The sequence below is a fragment of the Pogoniulus pusillus genome, chromosome 5 (assembly GCF_015220805.1).
Source record: "Pogoniulus pusillus isolate bPogPus1 chromosome 5, bPogPus1.pri, whole genome shotgun sequence".
Classification (NCBI taxonomy): Eukaryota; Metazoa; Chordata; class Aves; order Piciformes; family Lybiidae; genus Pogoniulus; species Pogoniulus pusillus.
In genome coordinates, this window is record NC_087268.1 from 26,387,427 (window position 1) to 26,406,618 (window position 19,192).

A 19,192-nucleotide genomic window follows, 5' to 3' on the forward strand; every position below is an offset into this window, starting at 1 on the left:
TCTGTCTCCAATTCCAAGAGATCAAAACTTTCAGAACATTTTAATAGCTGTAGTCTTGTAAGTGTTCTCCATGTGTACATAGTGAATGTAAATAGTGCATCCAAAGTATTTATCTGTTAGACATTCTACGTTGTTTTCACTGCCTACTCTTCATCTTCGTTGCAGCCCTCTGGAACACAATGACATTGTAACAATGCTTACAGAAAAAGGGTTATTGCATCTCTTTTTTTTTTTAGGATGAGACAGGCAGAGGAGATTTTATAAAATCCTCTTGTGTACAAAATTCTTAGTTATTAGCCCTTTTGGAACACCAGCTAGAAAAGTTTGAAAGGTAAAATAATTTACATTGTTATTTCTTCCATTAACTAGACAAAAGTCCATACTAGTTAAATAAAAAATAATAGTTCTTCAACAGTCTATTCAAGGGATCTTCCATGAAGCATTTCAGTGGGAACTTCCATTAGATAGATGTTCTCCATGCCGGTTATTACTGACATCCACATCTAGAAGTCAGGAATTAGAAGAAAAACTGTTTGTTGATTTACCATTTTACCTGCTATACCAATCCTAACTCTGGCAAAAAAATTCACATTCATAGGTACCCAAGTTTCTCATGATTCTCCAGGTCAGTAATCCTCCTAAGACACTCCTTACATTTTCCTCCACCACCTCTCAAAACAAGTCTTCTCCAGCTCAGTAGAGTTCACTCAAAATCTACCTACTTGTATTTTTTTCCAATATGGGTAGCAAAGCAACACCACTCAGTCTGGTGCACACTGCAAGACTAACACTACTGATAGCAGCTAGAGAATGGCTTCTTCTAATGCAGCAAACAGCATTAAGGATTGTCAAGCAATAAACCAAGTGTGCTAGTTTGAAGCAGAGTAGAATGTTTTGGTGAGAAGAACTAGATCACAGGCTGTGAAAGGAAAACAGTGGTGATGTCTGCTTCCCTCAGAGGCTTGCTGAACAAGAAATGAAAACATTAGATAACACTCTTGCCATTTTCTCTCACTCTCGCTTGGGCTGCTGACTGAGCTGCAGCTCTCTAACACACCCTACACTCACCTTTGCTTCTTAACCTCTTGGCTGAACCTCTATTCTTCTTTAGGACTGGGGTAAGGTTGAGAGGGGCAGGGGGAAGGTAAGGGGTGGTTGAGAGCCCCTCCTGGGGACTCAGGTTTCTGGGATGGGAGTTGTGTTTCTGTATTACCTTTTACCTTGTATTTTTCTGTCTATAACTGTATATACTGTAACTATCTGCTTGTATATTGTGCTAGCTGTAAATAAATAGCTTCATTCATATTTCCAGAGCTGGCTGAGGCTAGTCTGGGTAATTTCATAAGTGGGGGGGGGGGGCAGGGAACACCCAAACCATCACACCGAGTATTACTTACCAAGCAACGCTGTGGTTTCACCTGCATCCTCTTTCAAACTGGTGCACTGCAACACAGATTCATTAGTGGAGGAAGCTGACAACTCACTAACTTCATTTCTGTCATCATCTTGTAAAGCAATACTCAGACTTCCGACTGAAACGCTGCCACTTATTGACTCCGGCATTGGAACTTCAAGCACATCCTCAGGGTCCCCCTTAAAAATGAAAATATATTTAACTGACACTTGAGTCTACCATGAGGCATCAAAGTTCCTCCATGTTACCACTTTGTAACCTCACCTTATCAAAAAGAAAAGGCCATTTTTCGGCCTACTGTCTATGTGCTCACAAATACACTTGAGCAATGTCTATTTTCAATGTTACTGTCTGACTGCAAAGCCAAGCAAAAGAAAAGCCAGTTTTTCAAAGCCACCCCAAAGCCAAAAACAGCCACAAGAGGAGTGAACCCAGCCAGCCTTTGACATGAAACAGATCAACGTTGTAGCAACTGTATTGCTGTCGCCTGATTAGGCCCAGCACACTTAAGTCTTCACTGAGCAAACCTACTGCTGTTTTTAGATTTTGTAGAAGACTCCATTTATCACAGTAACATGGGCAAGCTTAGACATGTTTTTTTTAATTAAGGTGAGCCAATATTGGACATCAAAACAAACTTCCCTCCTACTCTACCTCCAGCCTAAATCTGTTTCAAAAATAAAAATATGCTAGCTTGTCATTTTGCAAGAACAAAATATCTGTAGTACAAAGGAATTTATTTTGCCTATTGTATAGCATGAGCTATTTCTGATCCACTATCAGACTTAATTCAAAATTCACAATTCTGATCCTAAAATTAAACAGACTACCTTCACTAAGCCCTTACCATTAATACATGAACATTATTAACTCATAAGCAGATACACTGCAGTACAAGTAGCTGTTCTATGGGCTTCATGAGTATTTTTCCACTCCTCAAATAATCAATAGAGGCCCATCTTAAGATAAAAAATTCTAGGCCAATTCCTCCTTTAGGACCAAAGCAGGGTATTTAAGTGTACTGGACTTGAAAAGGCTGTAAGACTGTTACAACTGAAAGGTTAAGACACATGTAATACTAATTACCTGAGTGTGGCAGTGGCTGGGGGTACTAATGATTTTGTCTTCCAAAACATAGGCATTTAAGAAAGAACAGACATTAGAAGATTCAACAATGCTCTACTAAATTAGACATGCTGAACTGCGGTTCTTTCCCTCCGCAGAAATGCAGAACTAGACCACTTAAGTCTGCTCTTCACAAAACAGAAGACACCTAACAGGACTTAGTGCCTTTGTTCTACTTTAAGCCTTTAAAATTTTTGTAGCACCTGAAGTATTTTTCTTCCTAAAAATAAAACTGAACAGAGCTTTTAGCCTTTGCAGAAGGTTCAGTAAATGCCTATAAGGCTGCACAGTCTGGTCTGCCATTACATCACTCAGTGATCACACTGCTGAAAGAAGCTGCCTTTGCTCTTTGCACTTCTTCCTCACATTAGTAAAAAATTCACACCATCACTCTGCAAACTAGGCTGAGCAACCTGCAAACTAAGCCAGAAAAAAAAGCTGAACAATTTCCACATTATTAGCTTCAGTGGGACTTGAATGATTGATACATAAGCAGAACATATTTCCTCTAGTTCAAAACCCAAACCCAAACCTCCTGAGCCTCAATATTTAATGTAATTCCATTCAACCTGCTTTTCAATGTTAATTTTGCTTAACAAGGAGAGGAGGTATTACTGCTGCTTAGGCATGGTATCAGTATCCTCTGCAACAGCATGAATTCAGAGAATAAGTGTGGTGTTAAGGTTTTATCCATTTGTATACAGGCTGAAAACTGAAATGCTATGTCCTGCATATAACACAAGTCACATCAGCTCCAAGAACTGAAAGAGAGCAAACCCAAGCTGCTAGCATAATATTAAAATAACAAAAGCTATTTCACATGGCAAAACCCCTGAATCTCTTGGGTAATACACAGAAGTGCCACAATCTGGTATGCATATACATTATACATAGAGAGCCACCTTTTAGGAATTCCACTGTCTGGTTAAAGTCTCCCACAGATCTACTAAGTCTCTACAATGAAGAGAAAATCTAGCCAAAATGCAGACCCAGCCTGTGAAAGTAAGGTCCCTGAAACCAAGGAGCACCCCTATTTTCTGAAGATCCCTGTACATCAGTGGAAGAGAAAAGAGGCACATTCATGCCTATAGCGATCTAGTGGCACTTGACACTACTCATCGACAGTGACCAAGTAACCTACCGCATGTGTCTCCATCTCTCTTTTCTGGTGCTGTCAGAAAGAAATGAGAGCACATCATTTTCTCTACTTAACCGATTTCTGGTGAATGTCTTCAGGAAGGTTTTAAGTACTGGCTCATTAACAGAGATAAAACACGGGACATACAGGGAAGTACACAAACACTCAAGACAGAAAAGCTTCTTCCTTTGAATCACAGATCTCAACAAGATCAAATATATGGTCTAAGTCTATTGAATGAAGTTATGTTCTTGAAACTTGGGCAAACTGCCCCACCTCTGCTTAAACTTCCTTAGTATCATCAGCTGGAGACAGAAAAAAAAAGGTTATCATAGAAGGGTACAGCAGACATTGATAAGCTGCTCAACACACTACTTAAGCTCTTGGCCATAAAATTCCCTTAGTTTTCTGCTTCTCAGTAATTCTTGCATTTTTGCCCTGCTTCTTTGGTCTTGTCAAGTAACAACTCTTCTTATCTTGAACAGTTACATGAAGTCTTGCCTCCTGCACTGTACTTCTACCTTGAAGACTGAAGAAAGCATGCAACATACCCAGTATCCCAAAGCTTTGATAACATCTAGTTTGCACATTGGACAAGTTCGGTGGTCCAAAAGCCAAGGGTCAATGCATGTTCTGTGGAAGATATGCCTAAAGAAAAAGAAATACCTTTAGAACTTATGATGAAAGCCATACTCTATTCCTTCAAACAATGTGCAAGTTACTATGTATAAAAAAATAAACCCATTCCTTTATAGCCCTGTCAATTAGGTACTGATTAATGTACCAGGACAGACAGTTCTGGAAACATCTATTCACTAAGCCTTCTGAAATAAGAGATGTTACTAACCACAGACACCACAGAGTTACCAATTCACCATTGTACAGTGGTAACTTAAGAAAACACTGCTTCAGCTCCTAGACCCTGCCCAATGGCTCCTTTTTCCTGCATAAATAGGAAGTGCTACGTGGTCTCCCAATGCCCCATAATATTTAATAGACTATACAAGTGGCACAGCTTCATCTTTGCCACCAGAGCTTCAGAAGAGCTTCCATAAAGCTCACCAAATCACAGAAAGCTCATCTAAGGAGGAAACAGTAACATACAGCAACTTACTTGCACGGCAGAATTCGGACAGTGTCTTTCAGTTTATAGTTCTCAATGCACACAGCACAGTTTTCCACATCAACATCTAATCCCTAAATAGGACAACACATTTAAGTGCATCGTATCCACATTTCATTACAGAACAAGATTTGTGCAGTAGCTGGAGTCACTGAATGCAAAATGCATAGAACGCTTTACCAAATACAAATCTTCCACATTTAATTCAGGACTCCGTCAAGGAGCAATTTGATCAAGTGATACCAAATACTTACAGAAGCCAAAGCTGGACTTTCTAATTTGAATAGTTATTACCTTAAGTAATTTAAGTCTCAAATATTGGCTTTGCTCATGGGAACACAGTAAAATTTCATTTTCAAATAACTACGAGATGAAGAAACTTCAAAAGACATCAGCAAAGACAAAAGCACACAATCTAATTTTTAACTGATGGTCCCAAAGACTTCCAAGTGCAGGAACCTCTTCCTCCCCACATTTTTTTTAACCACATCCTAGCAGCTGTCCTGAAAACAACCAAGGAATGCAATTTGAGACTGTTTTGGAAACTTCCCTTCAAGCTCACAGAGACAGTCAAAATGCAGTATTTCCCCACCTCAACTTGCTTTTCTAAAGGTTTTACTACCTTTCCTAACAGGTCTCACTATCTTCTTGAAGCCATGCTTGTAGTTACACTGCAATTATGATGAAAAAGAAATAACTCCATGTTAAGTGGGCTGCATAAAATATAAATACTAGAAGCACAGAATAAGACAACTTCTTCACTTTCATCCTCCACTGCTTGCTAAGACGCTTCCATTTCATTACCACAAGCACCAAATGAATTAGTACTGCAAGCAAACTTTCAAGTTCAAGGTAAGTTTCTCTCCTTTGGATGATCTCAATTTACTTTATTAATGCCTTGAATTCCCAAGTAAAATAGATTAAAAGTTTTACCTAAGCAAAAGTTATGGCAAATACTTACTCTGTAACAAATATCTTTTTGTTCTGTACAAGAGGCAAAATCCAAGCACGCCATATGTAGCAGATATTCAAATGAGTGTCCATTTTACAATAATCCCATAAGCTTCTCAGGAAATAGCTACATGATGGCAAATGTACTTTTAAAATATTGACCTATTTTAAGCTAAATACCTTAAGTCCACATGAAGTGATAATGAAAGGCTGTACTGTGTCACAAAAAAAAAAAATATATATATACTCTTTCAAATTACTGGTAGACCACATTTTATGGGGGGGGGAAAGTACTTTTACAGAGTAGACAGGACAGTAGTTCCAGATATACTTACATTAGCTCATGAAAGTACCTCTGCATCAGCAAGTTACATAATTTTGCTGATACTAGGATTATTCAAATCAAAATTAGAAGGCCTAATTTACCAAGCAGAAAAAAAATTAATGGAGAGATTTTAATCTTACCTCATCCTACTTCACTTAACTGACACAGCACTCATTGTTACAACCAGACAACCAATTACCCTGGTTTATTTTAGGCAAGTGTACATTGATGAAAAAGAACTACTTGGTACACTGCAAAGGTTTCAGAATACAAATAATTTTCAGAGGTTTGCTGACATCAATTCACATCAATTTGTGAATCGTTAACATCTTCCTTGTGGTTCTCACCATAGGTTTCATCATGGCCCTTTTATATGCATTTCTTCTTACACTGTTATGCTTTGATACTACTTTACACAAGTTCTGGTTTAATTCCCTTTCTTGATCTCTGGCCTCACCATCATATATACACAAGTATGAACGTCTCTGTTCACAGCTTGAAATTTATTACTTTTGGATGGAACTTAGAATATAAAAGTAACAAATACTTGTAAAAATACTACTTCAACATGATGAATGTGTAGGAGACAAAAAAAGGCAAGCTGAAAGACAGTTTTGGGTTTTTTATGATTTCAAAACCCATTTATTAAATGAAGGGTGTTCTCTGTAACATGTGCTCAATCACAGCTTTTAAACTTCTTACACATAGATGTCCTTCCTCACCTCAATCTTATTCATGGATTAAAAAAACACTAATCTGTTTTTCATCTCTGAGCAAGTCAGTCCTTAAATGAAAACTAATCAAAGGGTTGGGGAAAAAATGCCTGTGTAGTAGCAGAAGTCTAGTTATATGCTAATTTAGCAACTAGAATCAGAGCTGCCTGAAACTTCAGCTAAGATATTTTCTTTCAAAATCTTGATTTTTTTCTACTTCAGTTATTCTAACAGTGCTAGGAGTTTAGGTCACAGGCTGTCAAAGCTAACTTCTCAAAGGCTGCTCATAATTTTTAGAATGGCTTCATTGTAATACATAGAAACATAAATCTAAAAAATTCATGCTTCAAGTAAGTCTACACAGCTCCTTAATGTATTGTATGCCAAAGATGAAACAAGTGTTTCATTTCTCAAAGCTTTTTTAGATTCCTGTGGTCTTCTGATCAATAGAAAGATGGATGTTCTTTCAAGAAAACAAAACATTACATCAGCTGCAAGAACTGTGCAATCAAGAAGTCCTGGGAAGTATTTCACAATCCACTTGTTGATGTTTTCAAGTGATGAAAAGATATTACTGTTTCCTCATCTTTATAGTATCAGCCCTGTAGTCTCCTGCAGCTTTCATTATAGGCAGGTATTAGTTGCAACAAAACAGCCTTACATTCCACAGGTAGTTCAAATTTAACTTCTAATTTTAAATCCTGCCATCTAAGTATAAGGTATAAAATGAGCCTAAAACAAAATATAACTCACACTGCAATTGCACTGTCAAAGTTTGTTTAAATGCTACAAAGATATTACAGCACTTTCAAAATCCTATGATTACCGGAACTGCTGAATTACCTTTTCTCCACGTTTCACAGTATGCAGCTGAAGCTGGCTGATTGCTTTCTTGGTCTCTTTCCTATGGCCCTTGAATAAAGATTTTACATATTAGTACACAAATTATTTTTAAGAGTTCATTGCATTTCAAAGCTTTCAAATACTTTCCATGTGAATTACTAAGTCTTCTGAATGCATTTCAAATATTTTTTTTAATTGCCTAACTCATTTGTTTAGAAAATACTTGCAGCCAGCAGATGCTGAAGAACTACAAGCTTTGCATTCCTGGGGCACAGCAGCAAACATTATCTGCAAGTATGCTGCTCTCACAATTAACTCAGCCAGTGCAGAACTATGTAGACCAAGCTGCCATACACAGCAGTGCATTGTGACTGCCTGCATGCAAGGGCCTTTCTGCACAGAAAAACTGAAACAAATGTAGGCTTTAGAGGGAATAAGAGCTTAAGCAACAGCTGTATAACCAGACCTTCAAGCTAGGCAAGTCCATGAGCAAGCACACAGTACGTTCTGCACCTGACTGGGAGAAGGTGGAATCCTGCAGGGTAGCCTACATCTGGCCACCAGGTCAAAAGGCTGCTTGTAGCTATTAATATTTCCTGTCAGTTAAACTCTGTCTCACACATTATACAAAGCTTTGGACTGAAAGGACACATTATGCAAAGGGGATGACAAGAAAGGACAAACAGACATGAGACACCATATTGGACTTCTATACAGTAACAGTCCCAATGATGCTTAGAAAGGAAGCAAGATAAAAGCAGTACTGTATTCCAAGACAAAGCGCTAGCTACTGCTAGAAACTGAGACACCACACACTCCCAGTTAACAGATTTTGTTCTGTTTAGCAGCAGCCCTCACTGGTAAAATACATTAAAGGAATAAAAAAAAAGTGATGGCTGGGGTTTCTTATGGCATGACATTTAAAACTACAAACTTAGTGTTGAAAAGTTGGTCATACAGTGTTAAAAACAATTAGTCTGAAAGACCTCTCAGAAATTGAGTCAATCAGCAGCAACACTGTATTACAGTTTCTATATCAGTTCCCAGCTTTCTGAAATGTCCTGTTTCTTCTTCAGCAGCAAGACAGTCTTAAAGTTTACCACTAAACTGATTCTTGAACAAATCTGAAGATACCCACACTTCCCTTCTCTTAGCAGCTACACAGTGGCTTGATTAAAGCACAGTACACTTTTAACTACAAGTTTTAATTATATTGGAGTCAGTAAGCCAAGCAAAGTAAGATTTAGGTTAGAAATGTGACTTCCTCCCAGAAAAAATATGTTAAAACCCTAAGATTTTCAAAGAAGTGATGATCTTTACTGTAACTTCAAATTGTGCCTATTTTTGCAAATTTTGGTTTCAATGGCCATTTTGAAATAAGGAGAATTAAGAAAGCAGCATAACCTTCTAATGATAGACAACTTAGAAAGGCAGAATGGTTTAGGTTGGAAGAGACTCAAAGATCATGTAGTTCCAACCCCCAGCCATAGGCAGGGACACCTCCCACTAGAACAGGTCACTCAAGGCCTCAACCAACCTGGCCCTGAACATTTCCAGGGAGGGAGCAACCTGTGCCAGTGTTTCACCACCCTCACTGTAAAGAACTTCTTCCTAACATCTAGTTTAAATCTCCCTTCTTCCAGTTTAAATCTATTACCCCTTGTCCTGTCATTACAAGACCTTGTAAATAATCCCTCCCCAGCCCTCCTGTTGGTCCCCTTCAGATACTGGAAGGCTACAAGGTCTGCTTGAAGCCTTCTCTCCTCTAGGCTGAAGAGCCCCAACTCTCATAGCCTATCCTCACAAGAGAGGTGCTCCAGCCCTTTTGATCATCTTTGTTGCCCTCCTCTGGACTCGCTCCAACAGTTCTTCTAATAACCTTCAAATGCTAGACAGCTTACTTAAGAAGCATTGAGACTGCAAGTCCAGTGGCAAAATTTTTAAGAGTCTATGCTATATATTTCTGGAAAACATCACAAGAGCCCTAAAAATTTATGTAAAGTTATTCATAAAGCATGTGAACTTCCCTTAACAGGAACTATCCAAAAACAACAGGAAGAAGTGACTTTCTTTACCAAACAACTGTTACAACACCACAAAACCACACCCCTCTATATATAACAAGAAAACAACATTTTTAATAAAAGTATTCTCAGAATGACAGTTAAGAATAGGACTTTGGTAAAGAAGAGACCTTAGAGAACAAGCCTTAAGAGACCACAAATTTATCCAATACAGAAGTCCTATGTGCTACCCTCAAGTTACTGAAAAGAGAAATTAGGTATCTTCCTAGAAGAATCCCACAAGTCCTAATCAGAGCTCAGACTCCTAAAGGCAAACAAAACTCCCTTCCCTCCTCCCCCAAAGCCAAAGCCTACATTTCAAGCAGGAGGAGAAGCTGCCCATGTCATAAGCAGGCATTTGAAATACTGTTTTATCTTAAAAGCTTGCTAACACAAACAAGTGCAACTTTCTTTTTCATTGTTAGTGGAGAACTATGTCAGAGTTGCTGATGACCATGGCAAGAACCTATCTGCAAGAGTTAAAAAGAACAGGGAAGTGCCATCCTAAGGTATTTCCAAAACCCAGTTCAACTAGGTCCTCAATAATTCCATGTACATTGATCTCTCAGGGTTCTGAACCAGACAGCCTCCAGGTTGCATCCAAACTAAATTTTTCTATGATGAAATACTTCCTGGGGAAAAAAGGTAAATATTACTTTTTTTAACCTATCAAAACAGGAGGAACATTGAAAGGGCAAATAAGGATCAAATGTATTCCTCCCTGATCATTCAGGTACTCCCCACCACACTCAGCAATTCAGGTAGTCTAAGAGCTTAATCTCATCATACATGGTCCTTCTAGACTGCTGCAATTCAGTACTCTGCAGTGGAGTGGTAGGAATAAAAGTACCAAAAGCAGTTTCTGTAAGGCTTTAGAACAAAAAAGTTCTATCCCTAACTATTTAGTGGGCCTTAAGGAAAAAAAAATACCATGGTCTCTTTCCATTAAAAAAAAAAATGCTGGTTAGAAAAGTTAGCACTTTCAGGATGAGAATTACTGAAGAATGAAAATAATTTTTAATGTCTAAAGGAAGGAAGTTAGGTGACAAATCACACAAGAAGCTGCCTTTACTCAGTTGTTGACAAGTGGCTAAATGTATTTCCCACAATTTCATAAGAGCATCTAATAATTATAACTAGCCAAACTTGTGATGCCAATTAGCATGCTGTAGATAGCTTCTGTAGACGTTACTGAGTAGCATTCAGACAGTAAAGTAGCAAGAATGCTTCAACACACAAGCAAATCTCAGCAACTGATTTGACATAAGACGACAGTAAATACTCTAAAGCATCATTATTTTAAATTACCTGGCTTCCAAACTGTGATCCTGTATAGAGGAAACGCTGTATATAGTAAAATATGAGCCAAGCAAGTGATATAATCATCATAGTGATGAAGGCAATGGCTACAAACACAACTGACTGGCCACTAATGTATTCCTGCACATGTCGTGTGCCAACAATAATGGTCATTTTCACTGGAATCCCTCTTCGTACTGGCTCTAGTATCTCTATTCCTTTTGGATAGCCAACCATTATCACCACTGTATTTCCTGTTCCTGTTAGAGGGGAGGAAAAAAAAGGAAAAAGTCAGTGATCACAGTAAAAACTCAGTATTTTAACTTGACAGCAATTTGAGCCTCTTCAGCAAGCAAAGTTTCAGCAAAACCTCTCAGGTTTTCTTTTTTATGCACAGCAGATGAGCTAGAAAATGTACTTGTAAAGAGTCCTGCATATACTTTACAGAATTCTCAAACACAGCATAAACAGATGCATCTTCACTGTTGGAGGCCCTGTACTCAACCAACAGTGAGGTGGGATATGGGTGCCATGCAAGAAACAAACAAAACCAAACAATAAACCCCCAAACCGGCAAGTTGTATACATCTTGAAGTTCCTGAAGTTCTAATGTGCAACTTAGAACAGCTGGTCTTTTATTTTTCAGTGTGGGAATTTTAGTTGCAGATGGAGACAGTATGTGAATACCATGAATAGGCACACCAATAATCAAGTTTGAATCTGAATCTGTAACACAATTACATTGGACATGTAAACAAAAGGAGGAACAAAAACCAGTTATTTACTATTAAATTACACAAAACATTTAAACAAAGATTCTTCAGTATTAAACATTAAAAATGTAATGAGATTTCATGATGAGGACTCGTCAAAAAAAAACTCGGGAACTCTTTTGGGAGCATGGAATGCAAGGATTTTTCTACTTTAATAGAACTCAGAAACACTCAATTCACATGAGAAAGCATCTCAATATATAAAAAATCCCAATGCCACACACAAAAACCCCCACCCCAAGCCAAACAAGAAACACTTTAAGCACCATGCTACCACCAAAACCAAGAAGCCACTGTCAAGACCAACTAGCAGAAAAAAGTTTCTCCATGACTACAATTTTACTCCGTTTTGTCACAAAGCATTTCCAGTATTATCTCAGAAACATCTAACCTAAGTACTACAAAATAAATTGTAAGCAAATGTACTTGTTAAAAATGCCACCTTTCCACTAGTCTATGCTATTTTCATTCAAAGAGTTCTTACTTTGTGTGTGCCAACACTGCTATACACCTCTGGTACATCACAGCTTTATAGCTTACTTTGCTACTTGACCTCTGTGAAGAAGTGAAAGTACGCCTGACTGAGACACAAAGTAGAGAAAGAAAAGAGAAAGGGGATTTCCTAAACGGAAAGGTGAAGCTGTAATGTCACAAGTAACTTTTTAGATTGCCAAGCTTTGTAATGTCCAAGTACCTTTTTAGATTTCCAAGCTCACCCACCAGCAACAAGACCTCCCATTGAAGACTTAAAGCCTTTTTCCCTCCCAGCTGCATCAGATTCCCTACAGAGAAGCTATGTCAAAATAAATGGTTGCCTCGTTTATGATATTACAGCAATTGAGATTTTCAAAACTCCAAACAGTACTCTAGACTTGTCCACCTCGGCCTACCATGACAGAGTTAGTTGCCTGAAAAATTACAAACACAACTCTTTTAGTTAAGCCAGTTCTGGCTGTGATACCACCTCAACCCAGCCACTCTGCTGCCAGGCCAAAAGGCATCTAATCTGCACGAGTTTCACTTCTGTACATAGTAGCTCCTCACTCCAAGAGGTGCAGAGTCTGCTGTGGATGAAGCACTACTTTCCAGTTATCAGTTGAGTATCTCTCAATTCCAATTGCCCTTTTCATCTTCATCTTACACAAACATCCCACTTCTGGCCACAATCATTATACTCATCTGCCAGATCTGGATTCAGCAAAAGAGCAAATTTTCCAAACAGGCACTCAACTTGGTCTACCAGCACGACACACCCAGCTCCCAGCATGTGCTGCCTTGCCTGATAAGTACAATAGGAGACACAAAGCTGAAGAATGTCATGACAAATCCACAAGCAACCAGGCTCTGCTAATCAGTTTTATTCACCAACTATGCACCCATCCACACGATACCCCAAGTATACTTAAAACTGATAAATATTATTCTCCTCTGTGAACCATCACAAAAAACATTACCAGAGAAACTCATGAATCTCAGACAAGAGTGTCTGAAAAACTCTTTTTCAGACCCTGCACAACCCCACAAGAAGTTAAGCAGAATGTGCTAAGGTAGGCAGTTATTTCACATTGCTTAGAATTGTTATTCATATGCCTACTTCAGGAGATTAGGTCCTGTATCCTCAACCAACTCTAGGAGTTACAAATAACAGGAGGAATGCCTAAGGATGACTAACGTGTGGTACAGGAGTGCTGGAAAGGTTTACATGGGTTCATTCAGGCTTGGAGAAGAACAGAAAGTTTAAAGATTAGGAAGAGCCTGGGTTTTTTCAATCAATAAATGTTTCCTCCTTAATCCTGAAATCTTGAGTCAGCTTAATCTAGTTCTCTCTGAGATTTCTAACAAAGAAGTATTTAAAACCCACACAACTATCAGCAGTGCCTTCCTCTGTTCTGTCACTAACACGTCCAACTATCCACCAGTTATTTCCTTGACATGGGAGCTGGGATGCTGCTGTGCAATGGTGGCTAGACACTCTTCACACCGTCTAGTTTCAGAACCAACACAGGCGTGCCAGGCATTTTTAAATAAATGGCTATTAAAAACATTTTAACAATTCTAAAAACTTAGTAACAAACCTGCCATTAGGAATACATGCAACTAAACACAAGGGCCTTGAAGGTCATGAGACAAAAGAAAGGGAAGAAAAGAAAAACTGATCCAAGATCAGCCCCATAGACGCCATTGCCCTGAGCAGTCTGTAAGACTAAGGCCTTTAACTCACTCCTTACTGATTTCAGACTTCTGTTCTAAAACACATTCAAAGACTGAAATGCTATTGAGTCATTCCATCAGCTTCTTCCACTGCAACACAACTCAGACCTCAAATCATATTTATAAAAGAACTTCAAGTGTCACATACATGTATCTACTGAGAGCATGCTTTGTTGGCTTTACCTTTCTGTAACCCTGTAACCTTGTAATAAATAACCATAATCTTACTTTGCAAGAATAAACTTGATTTCTCTGTTTGATTGATGTTTCAGTGGAATTGAATTTGAAGTCTAGTATGTGCCTTTCCCCTTCCCCCCGCCTTCCCCAACATTATCATCTAAACAAAGCAGTAAGAGCTGGCAGGTCCCTAGGATACCTGGAAAGGAGGGTAAATTTGGAACTCTGAAGATGAAGGTCTGTTTCCTGCCAGTGTGCCAAGATAATTTTACTGAAAGTATTACTGTCTTCTCTTGCAAAGGAAACCAGGAATCTCTTGATAAGGAAAAAGCAGAGATACAGGTCTTTATTCCAGGCATCCCTAACTATCACATTTATTCCCATTCATGCCCACAATTAGCATAGATAACTTTTTATCATTTGGAAACCAATCACAAACATATTCTATTGTTTGTCCTCATGAGCAACATCAAAAAAACTCTCAGAGCTTGAGCATCTCAATAAAAATGTTTGAAGTCACTACTCAGATCTACTTTACCAAAGGTGCTCTACTAATATTGCCACAATTAACGCTGAATGTTCTCCCTAGCTCCTGGTCCAAACAAATGTCACTGATCTTTACCTAACACCTAACAGTACACTCACAAACTGACAATAAGCTTTGTCTCAACCATCTGGCCCAACCTCACCTCACTCGGGTGCACATCATGCTTTCACCTTCCTCAATCAAAAGGCATAAGTAGTTAGGCATTCGACTATGGTACACATTCCTCTTTCTGCATAGGTTTCCAACACATATTCACTCTTACATATAAAACAGGCAAGTGCATTTTGAAGTTACTTCTGTTTCTTGACAACATAGCAGCTCAGCATCACACAGTCACTATCAGAGTTAAGGAAGCCACTGATTTTAGCTCTGTCCTTTCAGTAGTATGCTACCGGTGGCTCCTGGCAGACAGCACCAGTAATACAGAAGCTATGCACCACTTGAGAATCCCAAGCAGTTCTGAAAGCGAAACAGCAAAGAATTGAAATACATGCCAAAATAACCCTAACTCTGCTGCTCTGGAGCTGGCAAGAGCTTATAAAATCTTGAGTACAAAGTTGTTCACATCTGCTTTGTTCAATATGCTTGCATTAAAAAAAGATGAGAAAGAAGGACTGGTTGAGTGTATTTTGGCAAAGTTGTATCAAAGACCATTTTCTTTACACAGCTGAAGTCATATACTCAGGCTAAGTCCCAAGCTTCCCTTAAACCCATGACCCACGCAACAAAAGTTCTATTCCAAATTTATCTGCAAATTACTACACCCAGTCCCCCTCTAACTCTCCTTGTTCTGCTCTCCACAATACTCCACACCTTACCTCTCCAGACTCCACTCCCAGCTAATATTTACACACAGTACTTAGTTCGGGAAAGGAATTTGAAACCTCTATAGTGCAACAAGTTCATCACCACTACCAAAACCAAACAGAACTGAGAATTATGACTGACAAAGCCTATATCACTGTAAAACTGAAGTTTAGGCTTATACTATTCAGATTGAAGTGCAACTTCTTGAGTCACATAAGTAAAATGATCATCTTTTACTGGAAAACTCCTCTTCAGGCACATGTGAAATTGTTTCAGTATTACTTCTCTTGAGGAAGGCATGCAGCACTTTGAACAACATAATTTAGAGTGAAAAGGCCTAAAAATGTGAGACATCAGTAGTAATATTGAAAGAACTCTCTTTTGGGAGAAGGGACAGGACTGCAAAGCTACATATTGAAACCCTCAACTCTCCTGTTCCAAAACTCTAATTAAAATCTCCACTCACTTCGCTCAAAGCTCACAAGCTACCCATAAAAAGTAACCGAATAACAGAACGTTTGGAACATTTGTCCTTTATTAAATGTTTTAACAATGCCTACAGCAACCTGCTTCTTTGCCTAATCAAGAATCTCTTTTTACTCAGGTGGCATTACCTCCATATACACACAGAAAACTCATCACCACTAACAGCACACACCTCACACACACACCCCAAAAAAATCCAAGGCAAGTTCTTCAGAAAGAGAAACTTGGGAGATCAGAAAAGTTACCTATTTATTACCCTCACATAACTCAGGCTGTGCTGGTATCGCCCATAACCATTGTTCCATCTCACATAATTTTCAGTGCCATCCATTAGTGCAAATCCATTAGTGGATCTTCCTTATGCATAAAACTCTGCTCCTTAGTTACGGCACTGCAGATTTCCCAGAGTATTTATTCTTAGCGCTTCTCCCAGAAGCAGGGTTTGTTTCCTCATGTCAGTTCACAAACCCCTTTGCAGGAATGGCAAACTCAGATCCTACGAAACAGCTTTATCTTCCACATTCTTCCTTGCCGTCTTCCAGAATTACCCTCCCCCCTTTAAATGAAAAACAGGATTTAAAACACCAACAGTAATTCTTCTCTATATTCCTGACGTCCACTGAAAAATGTACATATTTGTGTTTGAAAGGTTTGACCATGAAATAAAGATCTGTGACTTTAGAAGAGCCAGTGATTGTCTTGTGATATTATATTCCTGACCCATTTAAAGCATCCTAAGGTCCAAATTGTATCTGCAAAGTCAGTATAAAAAAGTACTAATATTCCTGTGTAAACTATCCTAAATCCTGCTCCTTAAATATATACAGCTTTCAGCAGCAACATTTCCGCTAAGATAAAAACACCAACCAAAAAAAGAAATTAATCACCACGCAGGACGAGAAAAGAAGGAAAAAGTTTGATGACAAAAAAGCAAATAGTATTTTCTGAGAGGCTGCACTAAGGCATGGAGAGGAAGAGAGGAAAATTCGACAGGAAGGAAAAAAAATGTATTAATCAGCCAGTAGAGAGTGACAATAGGAAAAATAAACTGACAGCTGGTAAAGAGGAAAGAATTATTACCCAATGACCTTAATGGCCACAGGGGATCAAAAAATCAAGAATACAACCTCTACCTAGCATCCCATCTCGATTTTTACAGTCGATTAAGAACACAAAGGATGGGCCAGGATGATCTACTCAAGCAAGCAGCAGGTTAAGAGGAATTATAATCATGTTTCCAATCCCGTTAGCACACCACTTGGTATTCCAAGAGGCTTGCTCTTCTGCCTGCTGTATCATGCGTGATATAAAGCAACAACTCTCTGAGACTTCCAGCTCACGATATTAAAGAAAATAAGTGGGATTTTCTTTCAGAAATGCGTTACGGGTTACTTCAGTCATGTCCTTAGTCTTTGCTTTACAACCAGGAAGGGCAGCCTGAGCATTAACAAATTCATTCTACCAGGATCATGTAAAACACACGTTTGCAGGATTCTTTACCTGACTTTGCCTTTGTATCCTCCTCCTTTGAAAGCCTTCTAGGTCCTCAGGAGTCTATGAAACCATATTGACTTTGCAGCAGACCTTTGAGGCTTTTTTCCCCTTTGATTTAAGCATTTGATGCTGTTACGCTTTCAAAAATCCACCAATATTGTCACTGCCTGAGGGAGCACAGACTGCAGCAACAAAACATTTGGGTTCTTATCTCCGCAAAAATCCCTGGTCCCTTCTGTAAGCTACAGGCCACCAGCATGTTCAGACAAGCCAAAGCAACGTCCTTCTCCAGGCGTCAGTTTTCTTATCACCTTTACAGGCGTTTAAGAATTACCCGATGCTTAAACCAGTCTCACATCCTTCACAGACCTGCGCGGGAGAGGATGCTGAAGCTATCACAATGCAGCCTGTACCCAAAAACGATCTTTAAACATCTGTGGCTAATGCCTTCAAAGGCACCAGAACGCATCGCCTAGCAGATTTCCGCACAGCCTGCGGAAAGCGGCCTACCTGTCACCGCGGTAGCCATTCTGCCGGAGGGTACAAAGCAAAAAGGTCGCTCCAAACGAAACCATGCTCCCTATGCCTCCCGCCGTAGTCTGTTCCCTCCACGGCTGCACCTTCTCCCCGCCACCCGGGCTACAACTTGAAAGACAGAAGGTGCCGGCGCTTTCTTAGCGCGGTTTAAAGGAAAAGGAAACAAAAGCTGGGCTTTGTATACCATTTTTATGGGGATTGCTGCTTCCTCTCTATACCCATCCCTCACCGCGCAACCCGCGCTACCGACGCGGACCGGCGATAGACAAAGCCGCCCCATTCCACCCAAGCACACACACGGACGCCTCCTCCGCAAGTAGGGGGAGCGCCCATCCTCTTCCCCGCTTACCTAGATGGGACATGGACACGGTGCTGTTACCGAAGCGAGCCTCATTGTAGATAACCACAGCTGCCGCCCGCTTCCGCGCCGCGTTGGTGACCTTGTCCTTGAAGGTGCAGCCGCCACGGGCTACCAGGGCGATCCAGGGCGGGGGATCGCCCTCAGGGGGTCCGCGGCCGCCGGGCGGCAGCGGCACATCATAATCGGTGTCGGTGGCGCAACCCTCCATGTGCCGCGGTGAGGCGCCCCGAGGGATGCCCACTAGGCCCTGAGCGCTCTCCTTGGGCGAGCTGTCCCCGTAACGGCCACTCTCCGTGTTGCCCCGCACCGTGCGGTTGCTGAGCGGCTCCACGTAGGCCGTGCTCACCCACGCCGTGTACCACTCCAGGGCCCGGGCGCCCTGACCCACAGGCGCCCCCAGCGCCACCAGCGCCGCCGCCACCAGCGCCAGCCGGGCGCGCCGCACCATGGCCCAGCCGCCGCCGCCGCCACGCGGGCCGCGGCGACCAGAGAGAACAGAAGCAGAAAGAAGACAAACAGGGCGCTGCACCCCTACCACCCTGCTCTGCTCCGCGGCCGCGCCGCGCAGGTAACCCCCGGCCGCCGGCTGCCCGCCCCGGGCGGAGCCCGCTCGCCGCCGCGGCTAATGGCAAGGCGAGGCGGAGCAGCCCCGCCCCCTCCGGCCCGCTGCGCGTGCGTGACCCCGCCCAGCGGAGGGTTCCCCCACCCCCTGCAGGGGCGCCGGGAGGGACCCGCAGCGGGTTTGCGGCCGGTGCCGCCCCAGGGCGTTGGGGTAGTAGGGATCGGGGTCAGGCTCGGCGTTGGC

At 40.8% G+C, this 19,192-nt stretch overlaps 1 protein-coding gene across 1 annotated transcript; it reads right to left on the minus strand.

The window, feature by feature from the left end:
- Positions 1-11: 11 nt before the first annotated feature.
- On the minus strand, positions 12-18,974 carry RNF149 (ring finger protein 149). The gene is made up of 7 exons (XM_064143602.1): positions 18,376-18,974; positions 11,004-11,254; positions 7,633-7,701; positions 4,792-4,874; positions 4,229-4,325; positions 1,398-1,593; positions 12-503 (listed from the first exon to the last, which is right to left on the minus strand). Exons 1-7 carry the CDS (start codon positions 18,833-18,835, stop codon positions 445-447), a joined length of 1,215 nt encoding a protein of 404 aa, XP_063999672.1. The 5' UTR covers positions 18,836-18,974; the 3' UTR covers positions 12-444.
- Positions 18,975-19,192: the final 218 nt, after the last annotated feature.